This window comes from Pygocentrus nattereri, chromosome 8, assembly GCF_015220715.1.
Source record: "Pygocentrus nattereri isolate fPygNat1 chromosome 8, fPygNat1.pri, whole genome shotgun sequence".
In the NCBI taxonomy this organism is placed as follows: Eukaryota; Metazoa; Chordata; class Actinopteri; order Characiformes; family Serrasalmidae; genus Pygocentrus; species Pygocentrus nattereri.
The window spans coordinates 19,851,929-19,876,616 of record NC_051218.1 but is presented as its reverse complement, the minus strand read 5'-3'; the positions used below and the strand labels follow the sequence as shown (position 1 = coordinate 19,876,616).

At 37.9% G+C, this 24,688-nt stretch overlaps 1 protein-coding gene across 1 annotated transcript; it reads right to left on the bottom strand.

The window, feature by feature from the left end:
- Window positions 1-8,043: 8,043 nt before the first annotated feature.
- Window positions 8,044-23,644, bottom strand: tmtops3a (teleost multiple tissue opsin 3a). Its single transcript, XM_017707097.2, has 4 exons — window positions 23,150-23,644; window positions 17,150-17,478; window positions 13,444-13,677; window positions 8,044-10,052 (listed from the first exon to the last, which is right to left on the bottom strand). Exons 1-4 carry the CDS (start codon window positions 23,517-23,519, stop codon window positions 9,846-9,848), a joined length of 1,140 nt encoding a protein of 379 aa, XP_017562586.1. The 5' UTR covers window positions 23,520-23,644; the 3' UTR covers window positions 8,044-9,845.
- Between the last annotated feature and the right edge of the window lie 1,044 nt (window positions 23,645-24,688).

The window sequence follows — 24,688 nt, the reverse complement described above, 5'->3', positions numbered from 1 at the left end:
TTTTTTTAAGTTGCTTAAAAATTGTATGTGTATTATAACTAACAGTACAGACTAAACTGAAACATCATGCTTCTGTGTTGCTTGGGGAAAACCATGCTTTATGTATCATGATTTTTGTGATCATCTGTGCTGGACGGACAGGACAGGTAGACAGGAAACCAGGCCATACACACAAATGATGCTTTAAGGTCTTGCTCTAGTTATGCTGCGGATGTAGCCTTAAAGGGCGATTTAAAAAAAGACCTGTGGTCAAGCGTCATTGATTCTGAGCTTCATTAAAAATAAAAACAGCTTTGCTATAAAAACAACAATGCCATCATCATTGGTTCAGTTTATTACTCTCAGAGAATAATAAACCACATAGATGACAATGCAACCAAAAGACTGCAGATTTCTTTAAAAAACTGAAAGCAAGTCTCCCAAAAGAATGGAAGCTGTAATAAAGGCAAAGATGGACCCACTATATGTTTACATGTTGGTATCATGTTTAGTTGTCAAGGCTAATTTCCTGTTAAATATATGTTTCCTACTTTTATTTCCTGAAAAGTGAATGACCTGTACTGAAGGGGAATTCCGTATTTCAATATGAAATTTTGCATTATAGAGAAACGTCCAGAATCAGGTTTCTTTACAGTGGTGGTGACAGGAACCAGGGGTCACAATGTCTACAATGCAAATATAACTATTTTATTTACTATCCAAAATGATCAGTGAACCTACATGTGCCTCATGAGGTTTCATATATCATTGCTTTCCAAAAAAAACAAAAACATGCATCTCTATTTCCTTTGATTTCCATTTTTTCTTCATTATTTCAGCATAGCTTATGTCCTTTAAACTTTCATGAAGAAAAGACCAACACAATTGCTTTAAAAATAATTTATAATTTTCTTTTACATTAACTTACATTAACAATGCATTTGTCCATTTTTTTGGACTGTACCAATACAATATGGATAATTGGTAAATTGTATAAATGGTAAATTAATTGTTAATGGAAAAAAAGATTGTTTGCCTTAAAACACCCTGCTTGTACTCTTCCAGCCTTACTATGTTTAAAAACATATATGTGCTTCAGGCAAAAATGTTCTGGGATTTATTGTCTTCAGACGTCTGGTTACTATCACCACCACTGTGAACAATTCTGACTCTCTAAAACAAAATATGTCACACAGAACCTCTTTGAATGACTTTGTTCATGTTGTAAAGATTTTTTTTGACAAAAAAGGGTGGAACTCTGCTTTAATAGTTTTGATTTTTGCACAGTACTGTTGGTCACTTATGTGGCAACAAAGAAAAAAATACACAGGAAATCCTGTATCATTATTATCTGATTAGTCTCTTTAAATGCTACATTCTTTCAGTTCATTACACTGATGTCAGTAAATGTCTATAGCATGTTGCTTAATGTAGCTGTAATTTTATTGCTGAATATGCCAATATCACTGCTATCCCAGAACGATGATCAAAGATGTTCCTTAAAAAGCACATGAAAGAAATACATGAAAGACTGCTCTTCCTTGTTGACTGGCCTAGTTACAAAGACTCGTACAAAGAGCGTACAGAGACCGTACAAAGAGATGAGAGATGGTGGAGGAGCGCCAATATGTAACCTCATTTTAACCACTGTGTGGTGGTCTTGGTTCTTACTCATAATTGTTTTGAATCCCTTTTTGAAATAACAACCTATCAGGCACAGGGCTCTGGTATTATCCAAAGATATGGGTTATGTACAAGGAAAATCAAGGAGCTATAACCCTTTATAACATTTGTCTGGTTTTATTTACTTTATTTTTGCATAACAATTTTATGACCTCACTTTATGACTTAGAATTACACACACTGTTTTTGTTACTGTGCCTTTAAGACTGATATAAGATAAATGAGCTGTGTTCTGATTGGCTGTCCTGTACTGTGGCTCTTTCAAAAAGCACTCAGAGCTGAAACACTCTAAAACTTCCACATGAATGGGCGGAGCTAAACTGCTGTAGGCCGAATGGATGGATATATGTAAGTTAGATAGAGAGATAGATAGATACATACATACATACATACATACATACATGGAGATACTTTATCGATCCTGAAGGAAAGTAAGCAGATGTTAACCATCACATTTGGGTCACAAGTCCAAAAATAAGTTGGGTCTTGTGACATCACAAAAACAGTGAATGAAAAACAGGTTGGTTTTTCCTTGTATATGCAAAGGTATGGGCACCCCTGGTCAAATTCCATATTTTGTTGATTTTCTAAGTGAAACACATGTTCCACAGGGAACACAATTCTGCACATTTTAATGCATAAATTGTTTATTTGCTGAATTTCAGAGTAGCACAGTACATGTGTGAACATTACATGTTTCACATGTAGCTGTATGGACTTTACGGGTCTTATGGATTGGGCACTGAATGATGTTTTGAAATTGACATATTTAAGGGACTCAAGGGAAATTTCTATTATATGGTATGTTTAAATGAAACTCACACAACTCGTACAAGCTGCAACACTTTCCAATTACAAACTAAAAATATAGGTCATAGAAAATAGTTCAAAGGGTATAAAATACCAGAAACACCACGTGAAACAGTCATCCTTATCCGCCATTTCATCAGGCATACCTATCATATAGGTGTCCTGGTACGAGTGTTTTCAGGTACTGCAGCATTTACATGACCTCCTTTCTAGCTCATCTTTTTTTCATGCACAATTTCAAGCACAGTTTTAGTCAACCTTGAGCCCTCAGGGCCAGGGCTGCCTGGATACATTGTAAAAAATGGCTCGTTAGTTCAACCTAAAAAATTACTTAATGCGCTAACAAGTAAATTAACTAGTTTTAACAATTATAATAAGTTCAATTTATATAGCGACCTTTTTCAAGCCCAAGGATGCTTTACAAAAAGATCAGAAAATAACAAAACACGTAACTAACAATAAACCAACACACACACACACACACAACTTTGCTTTTCCAACAGCGAGCAAGGGAGGATTACAATGACCACAGTATAGAGCTAGCCTGAAGAGTCCTTAGAAATGGGAAAACATTTTATTCAACCTATGAATACTCTGAATGAATGATTCTATGAATCACAGTCTTTGTTTGAGCTGAATAAAACTAGTACAATTGCTTGTTACTACATGAAGTAATTTTTTTAGGTGGATATGACAAGCCGTTTTTTCCATTATTTTTTTGGGTGACAGACTGTTCTCGACCCAGCACTGACATGTAAAAACCTCAAAAGCTGCTGTGCCTGATATGCTCATACCAGCACCACACATGTCGGTGTCACTGCTGTGCTGCACTGTAAAAAATGGATCGTCAAATCAACCTAAAAAAAAATGTTATGTGTAACAAGCAAGTGAGATTTTATTCTACTCAAAAAAATTCTTTGATTGAAGGAATCCTTCATTTTAAGTATTTTCAGGCTGAATAAAACTAGTAAATTCACTTGTTACCACATGAAGTAGTTTTTAGATTGAACTGACAAGCCATTTTTAACAGCATGAGAATGACTCACAATCCTAAGGATGTCTGGTCAGTAGTAGTGCTATGGTGGTCCTTTCCACTGAAGGATGAAGTAGAGTTGATAAATTGCACAACCAGATGCAGTCTGTTATTGTAAACCTTAAAGCACTGGTAAGTGTATCTGATAAAATGGAAAATCAGTATGAATATTTCATGTGGCATTGCATTATTGGTACATTCCAGGTACAGATGTGTGCCAAAGTTTGAGCACCCCGTTCAAATGACATGTTTTAATGATTTTCTAAGTGTTAATAAGTTAACACATCCTAAATAGAGAGATTCATTTTAATGCATAATTTCTAATTATTTGCTGAGATTAACCTTTAAGAATTTTTTTCCAGTATGTTAAATTCAGTAAATAAGCAGCAATTTGCACAGTAAAACAGTCAGATGTGTGTTCTCTGTAGATGATGTGTAATTTATTGTCATTTAGAAAGTCAAACAAACTTAAAATTTGACTGGTGTGCCCAAACTTTTGCATAATGTCCAAATGTTTGTAGAGACATGCTCATCCAACATTTCTTCTGAAATCAAGGTATTAATAGGGAGTTTGTCCCACCCATCACCACTTTACAATAAGACTTTTAAGAGGTGTATAAGTGGTTTAAAATTAGTTTATTAATGTTGCAGTTAAACCTCAGATCTTGCTTGTTACTTACCTCACTTTGTATTCTCCATCAGCCAGGGTTAAACCTGTCAGCTTCATTTAATATTCATTTGATATTCATATGCATCAGATATAGCAGCCCAGTTTTGTACTTTTACTTTGTTATACAACTGCTTATTAATGACATATAACTTAATTATTAGCCATTAATAAACCTACTTTAAACCACTCAAACCTTTATAACTGCAGTCTTACTGAAATGTGGTACCTTCCCCTCTTAACTGCAGTAACCTAGCCTCTGCTCTTCTGAGGTTTCACACTTCATGTTGATACATTTTAATTTGATTGCAGCCACAGCCATGAGTGACATTGGGTACTGATGCTGGATGATCATCAGGGGATGAGGAGTTTGATTGCCGGTGATGCTATAGCCATCCAAGACTGGGAGTCACACTTGGTTTCACTCTCTCAGGGTGGGTAGGATGGCCCGTCATCTCCCCCATCACTTATCACAGGCATCTGTCAGCTGACATAACAGAACTGGCGGTTAGCGTTCTCCTTCAAGCGCATTCAGCTGTCCAATGATGTATCGGCAGCAGTGCCTGGTTTACATGACTCGGAGGAAGCTTGTGTTTGCCCCCTCCCTCCTAGTGCTGGTGGTATTGTGTGACTTGGGGGAGTCCTAACTAGTGGGTGGAATTGGATATGACTACATTGTGGAGAAAATTTGAAAAAATCCCCCCCTAAAAAACAACTCATATCAAACATGTTTAATGCAGCCCTGTCATTCCAGACAATGCAGTTCTACTGCTTCACAGTCCAGTCCTAAAGAGGTTTATACCCATCTAGCCAACAAGGTAAACGTAGACAATGGCTTCACCAGAACATTTCATTCTATTAGTCAATACTTTTCTAAGGAGATTATACAAGTTTTGTGTGTACCAGTGGCACCAATGGGGACACCTTAAAGTAATTGAATACATTAATTAGAGTATGGTGTTCAGTAATTAGAGGACGATTACATGTTGTGTCTTGATGTCACTCACAAGTTTCTGAATGACTTTTTGACCCTGCTTTCTGTAAATGACACCTTGAAATAGCTCATTGCCAATTCAGCAAGGTCAGTGAGGCCAGAAAGTGCACATTAGTCAGTGCCAGCTTCATTCTGCTACTGTAAACAGCGCGTCTGCTTTTGCGAGAATTACAAATGCTAACCTCACTTCCACCCCCGCTAACAGGTTTTTCTCAAAGACTAACCCATCTGTGAGGGCTGAAGTACGAATCTGAGAAAGACACCTTGTGGCTCTGAATGGGAGAAGAAACTTCAAAGCAATAGTTTCCAAACCGATTGTATTGATTGGAAAGCATATTCCACAGTCAAGGGACACTGACTTTAGGGAACTAGTGACCTCTAAATACGCAGTTGGGAGAATGAGTCAATAAATCTATTTATGACCTTTAATTACAGAAAAGTCTTAACAAATCTGGGCAGTGCACCTCAGTGTATAGTCTACGTAAGTAGAGGTGCTCTAAATATAGAGCTTTGGTGAGTTTAGTCACCAGTGAAAGTTGCTCAGACAATAATCAAATGAAATTGCTCTGTTGGTGGTTTGAATCTTCTAGTCTTCTCTTGTTTATATTAGCAAATGCATGTAAGTCAGTGAAGTTGAGTTAGTTGTGTTGTTTCAGTAAAATTAAGAGAGATGTCAGATTTACTTCATAAGTGTTTATTCTCAACTCAACATTTCCTCATTGGCTCCTGGCGACATTTATTTTGCTTACTATTTTACTTATTTTCCTCACCCTCTTCTTGTTGTCTCCCCCCCCGGCCTACCTTCAATTGTATGTGCAACTTCCAAGGTTAACTGCCTAGCCACGTTGCTGTTGGCTATAAGTGGAAGTTATTACGCTGAGTGTAATTCTATATAATTTTATATGTATATAAGTTATAGACAGCTCAGTAGGACAAAAACATACTGAAATGTTATAGATCTAACTTAAACCCATTCATTTTATGTTCTTTATCTACTTTGATTGGTAGAACATAAACAAGTGAAGATGAATGTTGGAGTAATACATAAAAATGATCAGCCCAGTCAATTAAAACTCACGTGTGTGATTTATTTCTCAATTAAGTATCTCAAAAGCTTTACACATGTGGAACCACTTGACATATTTTTAAGTAAATGCAACATCCCATTTTTGGATAACTAAAAGTCCAGTCCAATTAAACAGAATTTACTTTTGAATTCGTTAAGTACATATTACTCAATCAGGTATCTTAGAAGCTACTTAACACAGTTGCGTGGAACCACTTCATATAACTTTTTTAAGGAAATTCAACACATTATTTTATTGGGTGTAGATGCAAATTGGTGTGCAACAGTGCTGAATGTCTTTTCACTGACTATTTGTGCACTGCAATAAATATACCAATAGTACACCAGCATATCCAGGCTATTGTTAATAGAAGTATAAGAAACAACTCGTTGACACTCTGAACTTAATGCAGCCTTCATGAGGAGTTTTGCTCATTTTGGATTTGATTAGATTTGCAAAATAAGCACATGTATTTACTGTAGTGGAAAATATGACAATGTAATGATATGATAAACTAGTATGTCAATGTATATTGCTGACTTAACAAAACCTTGTAATATCCAAAATGGGAACTTTACACAAGGAGGAAAAATACACATTATTTTAATGGAAAATTGACTTTGTTCTAATTGAGAGTTTAATGTAGTATGTAGACAGTGTTACACCTTATTGTGTAATGGTGGGCAGCGATGAGGCGGACGCATATGCTGAGATAAGCAACTTTTATTAAGGGCAAATCCAAAATCAGGGTCTAGATAGTCCATGGTCACAACACAAAGATAAGGTGGGATGGACATAATGAAAATAAAAGGGTCAAACAAACAACAGGGCCGGAAGATCAAACAACCTAACACACCAAATTACAAACATATCAAACAGCTCATACAAACAAAGACCAGCAAACACAGGGTTTAAATACAAATCAGGATAACGAGGGACAGGTGGGAAACGGGTGGAAACAATCAGGGGTGGAGCCATGAAACAAGAGGGCAGGACTGAAAACCAAAACAGAAGCACATGGACAGGACTAGGAAGTAAACATGGACAGGACTGGGAGGGGCCAATCATGACACATTGCTACATTTCCTTCGGGATCAATAAAGTGTCTGTCTGTCTGTCTGTCTGTCTGTCTGTCTGTCTGTCTGTCTGTCTGACAGACAGACAAACTGTTCACTACCCAGGCCACACAGTAAATATACCAAAACTAAGCAGCAAAAATAGACCATTCTGAAATCACTGGTTTTGTAATGTTATAAAAAACGAACACGTTTACTTATATTGGTCTGTTCAGCATGTAACAGTACAGCTCCATTTATGCTGAAGTTATAAGGTCCAGACACAGCCAATCAGAACCGACGTCATTATCATATCATCACTGTCCAAAGAAAACAAGGTTCTTCAAATTTACAGGAGAGGGCAAAAATGTTCTTTACTTTTTATTGGAGTTAATCTGAAAATATGTATATATACATATAATGGAGATTATACTCCAGCAACAATATGCAAAGAAAATAGATTTCTATATATTTTTGAAATATATGAAAATATTAAAAAATGACACAGTTGCATATATTTATTCTACATATGTGTATGTATTTCAATATATCAACATATGGGCATATATAGGCATTTATTTAAATATTCAATAAATATTCAAAAACAGCACATTTTATTATACTATATATATATATATATATATATATATATATACTTTCAAACATAACATATATTGCACTTTTTTAATATGAGCATATATATATATATATATATATATATATATATAAACTACAGTACAAAAAAATACAGTAACTATAACAGCTTGTTGAATCATAAGAAGATGGAAAATAGTCTTGTAAAAATGCATCATGACATAAAACCACACACATGTCAAAACTGGACTTGTAAATATAAATAAATAAAACCCCAAAGAGGTTTTCATATGACAGCAATGATTTCAGCACTGTCAGAACAAAACCTCACATCTCCAGAAAAGGAACTTTACAGGAAAGGAAAAAAAACTTTAGTTTCCAATGTAAATGTAACAACATTTCCTTCTAAATAATTTCATGCCCGTTCTCATGATCCACTCATTATGTAATTTAGGCACAATGTAAAGCACAGCTTGGATTTTCAAATTGTGTGGAAAAAACTGACAATTTGGAGATACAAGGTTCTGTTCTAACAGTGATGATATATAACCTGGTTAATATAATTGTCAGCATTTACACAGGTAAACAGTCTCGTATATTTTAACCCTTGAACAAAACATCAACATTCGGCTTACAATGATATTCTGTAATGTGAAATCACAAGGCATGAAAAGACAGTCATCAATGAAGAAAAACATCCTTTAGGATACACCTGATCTTCTGACTATAAAAAAGTCATATTTACACATTTTACAAAATAAGGATCAATGGGTATATGCTACACATTTTGAAGTAAATATTTTTTTCTCCAAAATACATCAAAAGCACATTCTGTATGTCCCTGCATGAGTAGAGAACCAAATATCTTTACCAAAAAATGTTACCTCTGCAATTATGTTGACTTATGAAATATGAAAAGAATTATGTTCTTTTGGTGCCATCAAAAGAAAACGAATGGCCAAGTACACAAACAGTTCTCTCTGATGTATGCAGTAGCTCCTACTATTGGTGGAAAGAATCATTGCATTCTGCCTCTGATTTATCATGCACTTTCAGTAATGGCTGATCCACACACTGTAACAACCAGAGCAGAAAATACCAGCGCTATTTACATTTTTACAGTGCTATTTACATATTTACAGCGCTACTTAAGCTAGAGGTCAGCTGTGTTTCTAACTAAAAGCAGCATAATCCATAATGTCATTATGTATATTTCAATTAACAGCAGTATTATGCCATTATTGTATACTTATAGTCAAAGCTAAGGAGCAGCAGTTCCAGTCAGATATGAAAATAAAGCCTAGACAGCTCGACTAAGTCTTTTTTGTCTTGTGCTGATCTTGTATTTGTAGTCTGTGCTCTGTAATAGCCTTCTAAAAAAAGCATTTCCACCATAATGTGTTCCAGTTTGTGTGCTGTGTTCAGTATATGTACTGAACTCTAGCTTCATAGCAATACATTTTAGTGAGAAACTAGCAGAGTTATCTCTGCTAATAAGCCATTAAGCTTTGCTACTGGGGTCAAGTTTCATCGACCCAACCAACTGTCTGCAAGCTCGTTAAGAGGTTTCAGATAATGATGTTGCTGCATTTTGCACTGTTTTGTGTGGGTGGATGACATTTTTAACCTAAACTTTGTGACTCATCTTTAAGCACGCCATGGTGCTACTAGCATGGCTAATTCTCTTCATCAATCACTGCACTGCACAGAGACCACCACAGGGATGAAGTTTAAAAGGTAATGTACTTCATCCGTTATCCTACAAGTTCAACTTGCAACTCAAGCACGAAACCCAAAATACCTCAGTCCAATTATACCTTTCTGCTTCTGGTTAGCGAGAGATTCTCCTCATCAGTGTTTTCACTGTGGCAATCAGTGTCCTGTTGTTTGACCACATTGGTAGCAGAGTAGGTACATGAAGAATGCCAAATTATCTGAGTCACGTACAATATTATTATGTTCCTCAGGGTGTGTAATGAACCACGAGGGACAGAGTGCGCTGCTCTCTCTCTGAAGACAGCTTACTGTGGCTCCTGAGGCTGAGGGGCCATGTAGACCCTGTGCAGGACCTACACAGGCTGGATGCTGGTGCTTCCTCCCTGCTGTTGTGCTGAGTGTGGATCAATGGCTCTGCTCTACATTTTACAAAGGCTACGAAGCACCTGTAGAACTGGCACACATAATAAAATGTCAAAAATAGTGAAAAATGGTGACATGGAATGGTTAAATAAGGTTCTCTCTGTGGATGAGCAGTACATAAAGCTTAACCCTTATAATGATGGAAGACTTAGGAAATCACACATGATGTAATTGGAGTATAAAGCAGATTGACCAGCAATCCAGTCCCTTGCCCTTCAAACAGAGACAGACTGCTGAGTCTGAAGTTAGCACTCTTTTGTAATTGTTGTAAGTATACTGAAGGCATCCATTTGCCCTCTACAAACTGGGTGCACCTTCCAGCCAAAGCTTTTATTAAGGCCTGGTGATTTTTCTGGTCAAATTCTTGACTCAGTCATATACAAACACCCAGCAGTCACTCTGGACTATGTGAATGTCAATGTTATGTTTTTCTGGGACCTGAGACACAAGGGCATTTTCCTGCTAAGAGGTTTTTTTGTGGACCCAGGACCGCTTGCTCTGTGAGTTTGGTACATTAGTTCTAGTGTGAAAGCTGTTTTTGAGCCCAGGAGCTGTGCAGGTAAACAATCTCTGGTCCACCTGAAAAATTGGTGCTTACAGGAAAATAATAAAAAGCAACAAACAGATGAAGCTAATGACTACCATTTTGCAACCTGCACACAGAAAAGTGACATATGGAATTACATCCACAGTTTGGAAGAAATTCTTGTGTGTGAAAGCAAACCAGCGATAAAGAGCCCCTTCTTCAAACAAGCCCAGAATCGGCCCTGGGGGCCGTGCTGGAAAAACAGCATAGATCAGCACTGCTACTCACCAGCAAATCCAGCATATGTTGTGTTTTAGGTGCTGGTGTGCTGGACAAAAGCATGACAATGTTGGGATGACCAGCTAAACTAGACCAGCATAAACCAGCAGAGACCATCTTAGATCAGCTTAGATTAGCTAGTCTGTGCTGTTTTTTTTTTTCAGCAGGGTGCGGTCTAAAGTATTTGGGACAAATGTGAAAACACCCTAAAGAGCAGTGGGGACAGGAAGTACAGCTGTATGCAAAAGTTTGAAATGACATTCTTTGTTGTTTTTAAAGAACAAATTAAGACAATTTCATTTAATAAAATGACTTAAAACAACATTTTTAAGAGTGAAAGAGATAGCAATGCTCTATCTGCTCTGCCTCTGTTGTCCTGCTAAATATTTCTGCTGATTTGACAAAGACTTAGTCTGGATTTCCACAAAGCCTCTCTGAGGTGAATGTACTATCTTTGGATTGAGCGCTGACTGGCACATTCTCAGTCCAGTGGTGTTCACACAGAAGGTGAGAATCAAGCAAAAATTTCTGATCTATATAAGTGGGTATCCTGCAGATTTCAACACAGATCCTTTCAATACTTGCCTGATTTAACTACAATTTGGGCATCCACTATTTTACCTCTGTCTATCTGTTATTTGCCTCAGTTTGCTATATAAACTATCATGTCAAAGTGCTAATTGTGCACCCTCTTTCACAGTTGTTAATGCTACCAGTGGTGGACAGTAACAAAGTATATATATTTCATTACTGTCCTTAAGTGCTTTTTTCAAACACCTGTGCTTTTATAAAGTATTTATGTTTCCAGACTTTTATTTTGACTCCACTACATTTTAGAAGATCTTACTTTACTACTCTTTCTGAAAGATCTTGTGAAGTAAAGACTGAATTTTCCAAAATATACAAAATAATATGATGCACTTTCACACATAAGTCAAGCCATTCATAGCACACCTTTAATTAAATCCCACCCTTAAATACTGTGTACCAATCATGGTTAAGCAACTGTAACTACTACTCTGACAAGCTTTCAGAATGAAAGAAAATGCTGTACACTAAAATGCACAGGGATTTTTTTAATACCTGATATTGCAGCAGTTTGGATAGAGAATGAAAATGTACCCATTTTACCCTCTTCACTGAACACTCAAGATAAGAAAAGTTGTATTGTTACTTTTGATAGTGATGTATATTGACATAACTTTTGATAAGTGCATTTGAAAACAAGAGGTTTTGGGCTGTCTTTACTTTAAACCCAAGTAAAAATATTTAGAGCACTTATAATTTCACTTGAGCAATATTTTACCAAGGGTATTTCCTTTGTGTATTTTATCCACCATCGCATGGTACTACACCTGACATTCAACCCAATATGTCTTTCCTGAAAAACTGCTTTTACTTCAAAGTTACTTCAAAGTTGAAGTCTTTTGCAGTGTTTCTGTCATTTTGTCTCTTCCTGCACATTTGAGAACATTGTAGTTCATTGAGAACATTGAGAGCATTGTACTGAAATGCAGTGGTGGACAGTAACTAAGTAAATGTAATTAGTTACTGTACTTAAGTAGTTTTTTCATGTATTTGTACTTTACTGAAGTATTTCCATTTTGGGTGACGTTTTACTTTTACTCCACTACATTTCAAAGTAAATATCTCCACTACACTATAAGAAATCTGCTGTTCCTTTGGGCTTATGTGTGTGTAAAAACGTAACATGTCAAAACAAAACGAAACGTGAAGCAAAAACACCAATCAGGGCACAGCGGCCACTTTATTTTGAGCTTGTTTTGACCTGTTGGACATACGAACCCAGTGCAAGCATACGGTTCAACATCAGTGCAGCAGCGTAAAATTTTGTGAGTGTCTATTCAACATAAATGATGGAACTAACCCAACTCTGTATAAATAGACCACAATATAGAAATATGTACACATATGCAGTTGTGACTGACATGTCTTTTTTCTGAATTTATACAACACTTTCATTTTATAGTGAATTTTATTTGGCTTATTTATCTTTATGAACAGAGACCTACAGATGCAATATAGCAAAGGAAAACTCATTTATGAACCTGAGTTTAAATAAATCTTAAACTGAAACTTTGCTTGTTTGCAAAAAGTTTTTTCAGAGCCACTTACCTAATGGAAATTGTTTGCCTTCAGTGTTTTGTGCTTATGATAATTTTAATAGACATCAGTGCAAGACTAAATAATGACATTCTATTAAAAGACTGGTTTATCAAGAGTGACACCGGATAACTTTCACTCCAAAATGAGCTGATAAAGCAAGAGTCTGGTTACAAATATAGTAATAGGACATTAAAGTCATAATTAATCTTTTAGTACTTTTACTTAAGTATATTTGAAGGCAAATACTTTTGTACTTTTACTCAAATTAAGTTCTAAAGGGAGGACTTCTACTTTTACTGGAGTAATATTTTACCTTTGGTATCTCTACTTTGATTCAAGTACATGATTTGTGTACTTCGTCCACCACTGCTGAAATGAAATGTATACCTCAGGTTTTAACTTAACACCAATCTTCCCAACAAAACTTGACAGCTGGGTTCAAGCTTTTGTGCATTATTATGGCTGTATCACCATAGAATTTACCACTTGCCTGGTTGTTGAAGAGCACATATATGACAGGGTTGATCACAGTGCTGCTCTTAGCCAGCACTGAGGGCACCACACTGGCTACAGGTGTGATCAGTCCCTGCCTGCCAAAGGTGGCCATCAGCGACACCACCCCATAGGGCATCCAGCACATCAGGTAGCAGGACACCATAGTGAATACCATGAGTAGAATGTGATTTTCCCGTCTTTGTGCGGACAACAGGTTGATCTTAGTCATCTGTACAGAAACAGGGATACATGAAAAGGAGTGACATACATTTTCTGATCTTTTAACAATTTGATTATGTTCAATATTTATTGCAGTTAACCTGCTGAGGAAGGCTGAATATTTTGCTAAACAACTCTTACTGCATGTGACTGAAATCTATTGTGATCAGAGAACTCTGAAAAGTCAGAGAATCACTTCATTTCCAGTCAAATCAGTCATCAGATGCAAAATCAATATATCAAAAATAAAAATGCAATATAACATCAAATTTTCAGTATTAGTGTGTTGTGTCCACCCTTTGGGCAGCTTTCATTCTTTCCAGGAGTTTCTTTCTGTTTTTCAAAGATATCCATATCTATCACACCTACAATGTCTTAGAAGTTGGTTGCATTTTGAGCCATGTAATCCCACATTTAATAACATTGGGCTCTGGACACTGGAGTAGGTGGTCCATTGTTTTGAGAACATTGTTTTGAGAATTGTTTTGATTGTTTTCTCCTCTCTCTCAAAGATGAAAACTTGAAAATGAAAAAAAATTCTAATGGTGGCAGTTTTGGTGATCTAACATGATAGTTAGATTGCATAATTGTTCGCATGTTTTCTGTAAAATCTCAGAATAAAAGGCATGAAACTACCACTGGCGCAGTACCTCTCTTGTCACTGGGGTGGTACCCTCAAGGGTACGTCTCAGTACATTTAGTCAGGGAACATAATTGTACTATAATAGACTGAAATTATATTTTCTAAATTGTATTGATTTCGCACACCCCTTTTTATTTTATTGTTCTGTGTCAAAACATACAGGTACAAATATGTACTTTTCTCCTGGGAATAACATATTTAAGGTCCACAATTGGACCTTAACCCTGCGATGGACTGGCGACCTATCCAGGGTGTATCCTGCCTTCCGCCCAATGACTGCTGGTATAGGCTCCAGCAAGGAAATGGGTGGTCTCTGACTTTTGCCTAATGCTGATTTAGTCTGAAACTAGAGTTGCTGACAACATCGTCTTCATTTCTTTCTATATATTTGTTATCACACTAAATCTGCCATCTGCCTCTGGAGAAGATGCCTTGACAGGTCAGCAGGTGTAAAGACTAAATTAGAAAGCCACGTCTGTGAGTTGTGCTGGGATCAGAGTGGGTTCGATAGAGGAGGTTTTGCGTCATGTGTTAGTGTTGTGACTTCTCTCCCCCTGAGTTTATTGCCTGATGTCAAGCCTTTCTTGCCCCTGACATTATATAACACAGTGGCAGTGTGCCATAGACTGTAAGTTTCCAATCAAAAGTAATGACAACTGGTCCAATTCTGTCCTTGCTGTCGTCACTCTCACCTTTTTACATGCCCCATTAGCACCTGTCTTGAAGACACTGAATGAGCATTCTCTCATCCATGTAATGACCGTGCCTCTGCAGAAAAACCTTCAGTTAAAAGGATGCCCAGGAGATTTGGACACCTTGCCATATGACTGTAGTGCGTGAGAAGCAAAGCTCTTCCAGTGGAATGTCAGATATTTCACAGTATGCTTGCAGACTGTTTCATTACCTGCATGAGCTCAGTGTCTTTTCTTGTGACTTTTTCTTCAGCCGAAATGTCACGTTGGCCTCTAAAATTCAATACACCCTGTTAAGCATGCCTCGATTGCTACTGAAGACATCTTTATGAGACAGGCTTTAAAGAGAATTGTGAGAATCAATTCCATGTGCCATGTCTTGAGAGTCTTGACTATTTTTATGAGTGTAATTACTTTCTCAGACATATCACCCACCGACTGGCACATATCTATTTGCCTGTAATTCACCTTGCAGTTGGTGTCATATATCTGTGTCTGTGTTTCTCAGAAAAGTGTTGTGGCTCTGGTCAGCGAACTACTCTTACTGGTAATGGATCTGGCTCTTTCCATTAATTGGGTATGCAGCGCATCTCCAGCGGCCACACGTCACAAATGGCGAAGGAAATAAGCATGTTACATAATGGCAAATCACCAGCAGTAACAGGTCAGTTCTACCTTTCTAAAAATACCTCCTTTGGGTGATTCATTCATGGAGTAACACCAGAGCTGCAAGCCTCACCAGCTTGCCATCGATCGGGGAGCCTAATTACATATTCCTTCAGTAAGCCTTTTGTTCATGTAAGGCCCCTAAGGCAGGGATGAGTCACTGAACTCTGGAGGCTGGAACACCAGCTAACCTATTCGTAGTCTTTTATGTGGAGAATCAGCAGCAAATGAGTCCATATAGTCCAAACAGGGGGGCACGATGGTCTTTTTATAGCTGTGAAAATACACACATAGAAAACTAATTGGAGCTCTGCGGCAACACCTGGGTGTAGGTTATCTGGCTGGTGACCACTTACTGGCACACAGAAGAAAGTCAAAATGAAAAGAGAGTAGAAAGGACTGCAGGGAAAAGGGCATGTATGCAGGAGAGGAAAGAACATTATACAGTCCTGATGATCTTGTCTCACCAGATAAGCTGCTTCTTTGAATGTTTTTGGCATGGTGGGATGTCTGATCATTAATGTTCAAACCCATCACATACATATGAAGAGATTCATCCCTTAACACATCCATCAATTTTGGATACAAACATTTTTGAAAAGAAAAACTGAAGACATATAATGGAAAAATCTTAAAAGTGTCTATAATGTAAAACCTTTCATATGCAGATGGCATCTCTGTAAAGAGAGCACTGGCACTTTTGAAAATAAGTTATCCTGATCATCAAATCTTCCCATTTGGACACTGAACTTTTGAAAGAACTGCATGAAGTAGAGGCTACTGCTGTCTTTCTTCTTTGAATATATTCCATCCACATTACATTGACTGCACGTCTTTATTCTATAATAAAATAGTCAATAAAAGTTTCTGATGGCGTGTTTATGTCCGAATGAAACACCTGATGTGGCATTTCTTTAAGGACTGGCAGTTGCCTTAGGGCCCAGACATACCATGCTGACAAGGAAGAAGTAGTGCCACCTAAAAGCAGCTGATTATAACCTTCCATCAGCTCACTGTCACCCCTCGTCTACAGTGAAAATTTGCGCAAATTTACACACCACAAAAATTTACGGCTGAAGGCTGACACACAAAGGCAAAAAACCTAGCATGAGATGGCAGTAGTCTGTAAAACTGTAAAACCACAACATGCATAGTAAACTATATATCAATTACAGCTACACTGTGTAAGATTTGAAGACCTGCAAGCTTAACTGCAAGCAATGTGCAAAAGAACATTTTCGAACGTCAATTGTGCTTCAGACCCTTAGAGAATGAAAGACACGTTTAAGGCATGGTTTTATCAATGGTATGTAGCATGGTTCAAGTATATTGTATTATTATTTTATTTGTCATGGTTTTTATTTTTTTTTACAAGCCTGACAACATTATTATTTAAATCTAAGTTAAAAAGCCTTTAGGCACTGCAATTAAGGTCACTTCTATCAAAACTGAGATGAAGAGCCTGCCACCCTTTCACTTACCCCCTTAATGATGAGCAGGATCTTGCCATAGCAGTAGACCATGAGAAATAGTGGCAGGACAAGGCAGAAGATGAACAAGCACACCACATATGAGATGCTGCTGGTGGAGCGCTGGTGCCACTGCACAGAGCAGGTTGTCCCTGGACCTTCAGGCCCATAGCTGCTCCAGCCCAGGAACGGAGGCAATGTCCACACCAGCGAATAGAGCCAGGTACATGCCACACAGCGCCAGGCTTTGCGGAAATCCGATGTGTCTGGCTTGGTGGCTCGCAGCACAGCAACGTAACGTTCATATGACAGGACAGACAGCGAGACTAGAGATACAATCCCTGAGAAGCAGAGGGAAAGCAAAAGATATGGTCACATTAGAGCTAAAGCTCAGTTAAACTCACGTAACAACAGAGGTAGGCAATATGGCAAAAATATAACTTCATGATAATTAAAGACATTTTAATGATACACAACATGTATCATATTAGGTTTTTGGGAGGTTTGATAGGTTGGAACAGAAAAAACAGAACCAATCAAAGTACTATGAAAAACTTTGAAATTACTTTTTGGTCAATACACTGAACACAATTAAATAGGACCGAACATGACATTCAGAGTTTTTATTAAACTTCAGCAGCATTTTAGCCTCAAATTCGCATCAAAGACTCTGTTTGGGGTGACAATAAATGGTCTTAAACACTGGAGTTAATGTAGAACTGCTAATTCACCCTTTAATGCTGAAGACCGATGCGCAGACTGCTTGACACATAGCAATGCAGATAATGAAAAGGCAAAGAGAGAGATTTAAGATGAACATCAATAATTTGGAGATGGTCGGCTTTATTAGCATTTATAAGTACTCGGCTAGTTTCCTGATACGTTTAATCTGCAACAACTCGTGAAGCTGAATCAGCTTCTCATTGGCCAGCTTCTTGTTTGAATTGTCCAGTTCCACCTTAAATGGCACAGCAGTACAATCTGGTGCCTCAGTCACCATTTAAGGTGGAACAGGAGAATTTGAACGAGAAGCTGGAGAATGAGAAGCGACTTCAGCCTTGTAAAAAGTCGAACATTGAGAGACATTTTACAAGAAACTCCCAGAAAATTTTCATGAGATGCGAGAAAAGCGGCTACAGCTGAGCTAAAGCTTAGCGCAGATCAAAGTAAGTCTGTGTTTGTGTTTGTTATATTTTTAGCCTGTACTAGAACACTAGCACATACGGAGACATACTTCCAGCTAAGACGGTAAAACGGACATAAAATGTTGTGGCTCCCAAGGTGGTTTAGTTTTTGTTGAACGTACAAAATGGCTCTTCTTAACATTTTGTTTGTGACCCCTGAGCTAAGCCTGCTAGTAAGGGGTGATCAGCGCATGTCTGTTTGTTCGAGCTGTCCACGGCTCAGGCAGGATTGCACCAGCCCAGTTAATGACTGCGTTCTATGGTTCAGATTTTGCACAGATTGCCTGAAGTTTCGCTATACAAAAATTTGTAGGCACTACAGCCATTAGCTACAAAAAAGTGTAGCTAACTACAAAAAATAGCACGCTACTTAGCTACTGCCAATGAACATTCTTCACTTTGAGCCAATTTGCATTTTTGACAACAGGCCTCACTAATGCACAAGGAAGTGGAAATGTCTCCAATGTGTATGTGACTGTAAAGTGCTTGGATGTTCTCCGAGTTTAAGATAATTAAAAGTCATCCATGCAACCGACAGCCATGACTTAAATGTGCATTGCCAACTACTTGTGAACTTGACAACTTTAACAATATTTAAATTCAATTTGTGGTACACATACAGTGAACTCCAGAATTATTGATGATATTACTGTTTTGCCCAGGTTATTGAAGGCTGAACATCATTGACTGTATAATTATGATTATCCAGATACTTTTTGTGTCTTTCACAAGCGTTATCTTTTCCACAGAGAAAAGCAAAAACCTTTAGTTTTAACGGCACGGTATACTGTGCAGAAAAATGTTTAATTAAAAAAATGGCATTATTTTGCCCTGATGCTTGGCAAGACCTCCTCTGAGACATTTTAGCAGGCTGGGTTTGGACGAAAGAGACTGTAGCATGGATTTAATTCCTGCAATTCATAAAAAATCAATCATGGGGGAGAAATTAGTGGGAGAGTGGGATCCCACTAGAGCAATTAAGGAGCCTTAAATTAGCTCTATAATCAAATGTGCATGGGGGGATGGACATTTTTAAATGTGGCCTGATAACAGTTTGAGGTTAATTTAGATAATTTAGGTAAACAGTTTGCAGAGTGAATAAACCAGACTAGAATTTCCAGTGTTCACGGAAACCAAGATGCTCTTGTCTGACAAAAATACAGTACCATGCAATTATTAGAAGATACAGAGAAAACTGGACTCTTAACAACCATGCAACACCTGGTAGACCACCAACACTGCCACCATCAAATAAACAGTACATCTCTTATCTTTGAGAGAAAATCAAGCTCCACTCTTGCTTCAGATCTGAAAAAACTACAAGATCTTTGCAAAGTGATCAAACAAGCTCCTTGTGTTCCTAGAACAGAGTCTAGACCTCAACATCACTGAATGTGTTTCGGATTAATTGGATCGTGAGAGGCAGAAAGTGAAACCAACTTCTAAGACTGAACTTTAGAGGTGTGAAAACTACACCTGCAAATTCCTCCTTTTAAGTCTGTTGTATAATTTTTCTTTTAAGCCTTCTTTTAACTGTTTATTTGTTTAATTTAATTTATATTACCCTTTACTTTTCTTTTGTAATGACTTTGCATTTTTTCATTTGTAAAGCATGGTTAAAGACAGTTGACTTGCCTTAAGAGAACAAGCTATGAGGTGGTTATTCTGAAGTTATCTCACTGAAGGGCAAAAAGACCACGTGGATGCACTCTCTGCCTATAGTAGAACACTATTCCTAAATGAGAGCTCACCAAAGTGTGTCTCCATCACTGTAATTCAACACATTTGATCCAGCCAGTCAAGACGTTTAGGCCAGGGCATTTTAACATTGGAGCCAATTGTAATTTAGAAGTCAGAACTAAACTCCACAAGGATCTCTGTCATTAAAATGATTTTGAAAAATATTCCATATTTGCAACTAAAGTTTTGGATTCAGAAATTAACTCAATACCCATAGTTTATAAAGAAATGCTCAGGGTTATAATCAGATCTAGTTTTTAGAGCTAAATGCCCATCACGCAAATATCTGAAAAGCCTCAAATTACACAAAAAAGCAGTAAAACACATGGAAAATCTAATTCATTGCCCCTCCATGTGGTCAGTAGAGGCTGAAAGAGAACTATCCAAGATGCTGCCAGAACTATCCAAGACTCCTAGCCCATAATTAGCAACCATCGCTAATGATAGGTAAACCTAATGCACAAGTACAGAAAGTGAATGCACTTTCTAAACCTTTTCCGTAACACTCACTAAACATGTCTTATTGCTTAGTTGAGTTGTTCTGCTGTTGGAGAACAAATTGGGAGTAAGCTTGACTATAACCATAAGTAAGTATAATTGTTAAAGAGAAGTTTTTAGAAGAAGATTTCATTGATTTTTCAACATTTCTGCATAATTCAGAGGTTGAGATGTAAAATGTTTGTATGTGACATGTGGCACTGTAGAGAAACTTACAGGCTGTGATGTCTTTACAGTGGTGGTGATAGGAACCAGAAGTCACAATGTGCAAACACAAATACAGACATTGACCAGCTGCATCACCGTCTGGTATGGCAGCACCACTGCTGCTGAACGCAAGGCCCTGCAAAGGATGATCAAAACTGCTCAACACAGCACCGCAGCTGTCCTCCCACCCATAGAGGACATATATGACAACCAATGTGAGAGCAAAGCCACCAACATATCCTCAGACCCCACACATCCCAGCCACCCCTTGTTCCATCCTCTGCCATCCGGAAAGAGGTACCGGAACATCCGAGCCAGAACCACCAGTTTCAAGACCAGTTTCTATCCCTGAGCTGTCAAACTGGTCACAGTGGCAGCATCAACCTGTGTTTAACAACAACACTACAGTTCGTTACTGATCAGCCTGACCACCCAGCACACTACACACTGAGCTCCACTAGCTCAGAGGACTGTATGCTGTGCACTTTATCTCTGGCTAGCCTTATTTCTAGTATATTTATATATTTATACTGTAACTGTTTATTTAAGATGTTACCTGAACATTATGCTGCTACTCTGTACCTATATACAGATGTTTACATCTCTTTTTTTTACCAATAGTACTTCTGCATTTACTGTACTGTACTGCAATTCACCATGCACATCCAATAAACCTATAACACTTGCCTATACACATTTTGTCTACGTTCGACACCTGTACATACTGACTATGCACATTTTGTCTGCCTTTTACTGTCTTTTGTCTTTGCACTATTGACTATGCATCTTTTATTACTGTACTGGTAAAGTAGCCTGATAGTATTTCGTTATACTGTGCTACTCTATATTGTATAATGACAATAAAGTTGAATTGAATTGAATTATTCAACCACCACTGAACATTACACATGCCTATAGGTTTTTTATGTGTAATATGCTGATGATGGTAAAATAAAGTCTAAACATTAAAACGGTTGTCTCTGGGCATTGTTTTGCCTTAGAACACCCTGCATGCACCTCCCATAAATGTATTTATTTGTATAGTGCCTTATAAATGGACTTAAAAGTATTTTTATCTCAAATCTATCATAAAACAATGTCTCGGGCATCAGGAAATATAAATCTCTAACTATTCCATTATATCATTTTCAGAGAGGGAGCTTTTTAGAGGCATTAAACGCCGCAGACGTCTGGTTCCTATCACCACCACTGTGAAATTCTGTAAATTTGCTTAGAACAGATCATTTCTCGTCAAGTCGTTCTGAATGAAGTCGTTATGCAGAAATGATGTAGGTTTAACAATGTGGTCTAGAAAAAAACAAGTTCAGCACTGTTTACCGTGTATATTATTGTTATGTAAACTTACTATTAGAAGTTTAACATACTCACAATTTTAAGGCAGCAGCCTTGCTTACTTTCTGGAGTTGAAACACCAAATATTTTTATGGAAGTCTGTTCTAACCAGGTAAAAGGGACAAAATTATTTTTTATCCTTCTCTGTTTCTGGCATCACTGACTTAGAATTATATGAAATAATACTAGAAATAATGACTTATTTTCTCTATATATTGACTTACAATCTGTGTTAAAACAATCAGTTGAATGAAAATTTAACAAAGAAAGTAGCTAGTTGGGTGTAAGTGGTCATAGGAAAGTCACTGTTTCAAAACAAAAGTCATTATCCCATAATATTTAATGAAAGAAAAGGTTCATAGATTGAGACACTGAGTCTTTATGTTTTGACATACTAAGTCGTTTAGAGAAAGCAAGCCATCTGACATTCACTCAAGGGTGCTTTAGTAAAGAAAATGGTTCTATATAGAACCATGAACACAAGGAACCTTTGGCATGATTAATGGGCTCTTTGCATCATGAAAGGGTTCTTCTGATTGATGGAGAATGAGCTGAAAAGGGTTCTAGATGGCATCAAAAAGGGTTCTGCTATTGCGATGATGTCAAGCTTGTAACAATAGAAGAACCTCTTTTGGGGCTATATAGAATGCAGAACCATCTTCAGCATGTTCTCCACCAACCTGAAGAAACATTTGACAATGCACAGAACCCTTCAACCGTGCAAATGGTTGTTTGAGTGTTCATGGTATATTACTCATTATTCTGAAATACGTTTTGAAGAGAATAAGTCATTATTTAAAGATACAGGCATACAGAGAGAAGGAGGGGTGAAATGGTGATCTATATGTTGTTTTTCTCCTCCGTCTGGCAGGAATGAGCTTCCAAAACGTTCCCCCTCAGGCACGTAGAGGAACTTTTTCGGAAAAGTTTTTCAGCTGCAGTTCGGTTCAGGCTGAGCTGCGCTGGACTCCGTTCACCCTCCCTGAACTCGTGCTCGTTTGGAGCTACAGGCTGATTTAAGCTCACTTACCGAACAAGGAGTTGGCGAAGCCGTACCACTCGCAGCCGTGCTGTCCCAGCAGCCACCTCCCGTACAGGCTGGAGGCGAAGCTGAAGGGGGTCCCGAACACACACACCAGCATGTCGCTGGCGCTGATGTTCAACAGGACCACGTTGATGGGCGTCCACAGCGAGCGGAACCGGGCGAACACGAAGAGAACCAGCAGATTGTTGAAGCATCCGAAGAAGAGAATGAAGCCGAGGCAGACGGCCACCACCGAGTGACCCGTCCTGCTCAGGCCGGAGGAGCCGGGGGGCGCCAGGGGGTCTTCAGCACTGCCGTCAGCGCCGTGAGGGAACGCCGAGCTGCTGCTGTTCACGCTCCAAGTGTGGGCGACCATAGCCACAACGGCGCAATCAGGAGTGTGAGTGTGGACTTTTCACTAGTGGGCTCACATGCTGCTCGCCCCTCTTACACTGACACACACACACACACACTACATGTTGCGTAGGGAGGCTGCTCCAACAAGCACAGCCAGGTTCATTTGAAACCCCCCTCCCCACAAACACACACACACACACATACAAACACACACACACACACACACACACACTTAAGTCGTGGCCACGCATTATTTTGATTTATACAGAATGTCACCAGCAGGGCTCCATAGCGTGGCTCTGTAGCATTTAAATAAACCTATGATTATATTGAGTTGGACGAAATAAAAATAATGTGTGGCCACGACTTAGTAAGGCATAGGAATGAGATGATTAAGTTGTGGCCACACCTTACTAAGTCATGGCCACGACTTACTCATGTCATTCCCACGCATTATTTTTATTTATACAGGATGTCACCAGCGGGGCTCCGTAGTTTGCAGCAACTATATGTGAAAAATGCCGAGTAATATGACAAACATATTAGATTATTATGCACTATGAAACACTAAGTTTGGATTTACTGTCATATGATGGATGCATTCAGATTTTCATCACCATGCTGTTTCCCCAAAGTAGCTTCTTCTTCTTCTTTTTCTTCTTCTTCTTCTTCCTCCTCCTCCAGAGTTTGAGGTTGACATTAAATTCCATCAGAGGCTATAAACTCACTGTTTAACAATGTTGTGCTATTGTTGTATTTACGGAGCCCTGCTGGCAGCATTGTATATAAATACAAATAATGCATGGCATTATCATCTATTATCATTTATCATCTATAATAAACACCTATTATTCTAGTCCATCTACAAAACTGAGAGATGAAGGATACATTATTAACTATATGACAAGGTTTTTAAAATAATGTGAAGTTGATCTTCTTGGTCCTCCCTGTAGTCTTCCTGTCATCATTTGAGATGAAACTGTCCTCAAACTGGACCAACAAACAAATAACAATAATAATAATAATAAACGAATGATTCAATAGATTTACAGGTTTTCATGTCTAATTGTCTATTACTTTGTATAATGTACTTCATGCAGATTTATATCCATTTGTTTTAATGTATTATTAAGGACTAGCAGACTCCCTGTATGTAGTTTTAGCTTTAAATGTCTGAACTCTGTGTTA

Coding starts and splice junctions, on each gene's coding strand:
- tmtops3a (XM_017707097.2), bottom strand. CDS start 23,519: ATGGTCGCCCACACTTGGAGCGTGAACAGCAGCAGCTCGGCGTTCCCT. Junction 17,479..23,149: donor CTTCGCCAACTCCTTGTTCG/GTAAGTGAGCTT, acceptor TCTGCTTCTCAG/GGATTGTATCTCTAGTCTCG. Junction 10,053..13,443: donor ATGTGCTCTTCAACAACCAG/GCAAGTGGTAAA, acceptor TATGTGTGCCAG/TTCTACAGGTGCTTCGTAGC.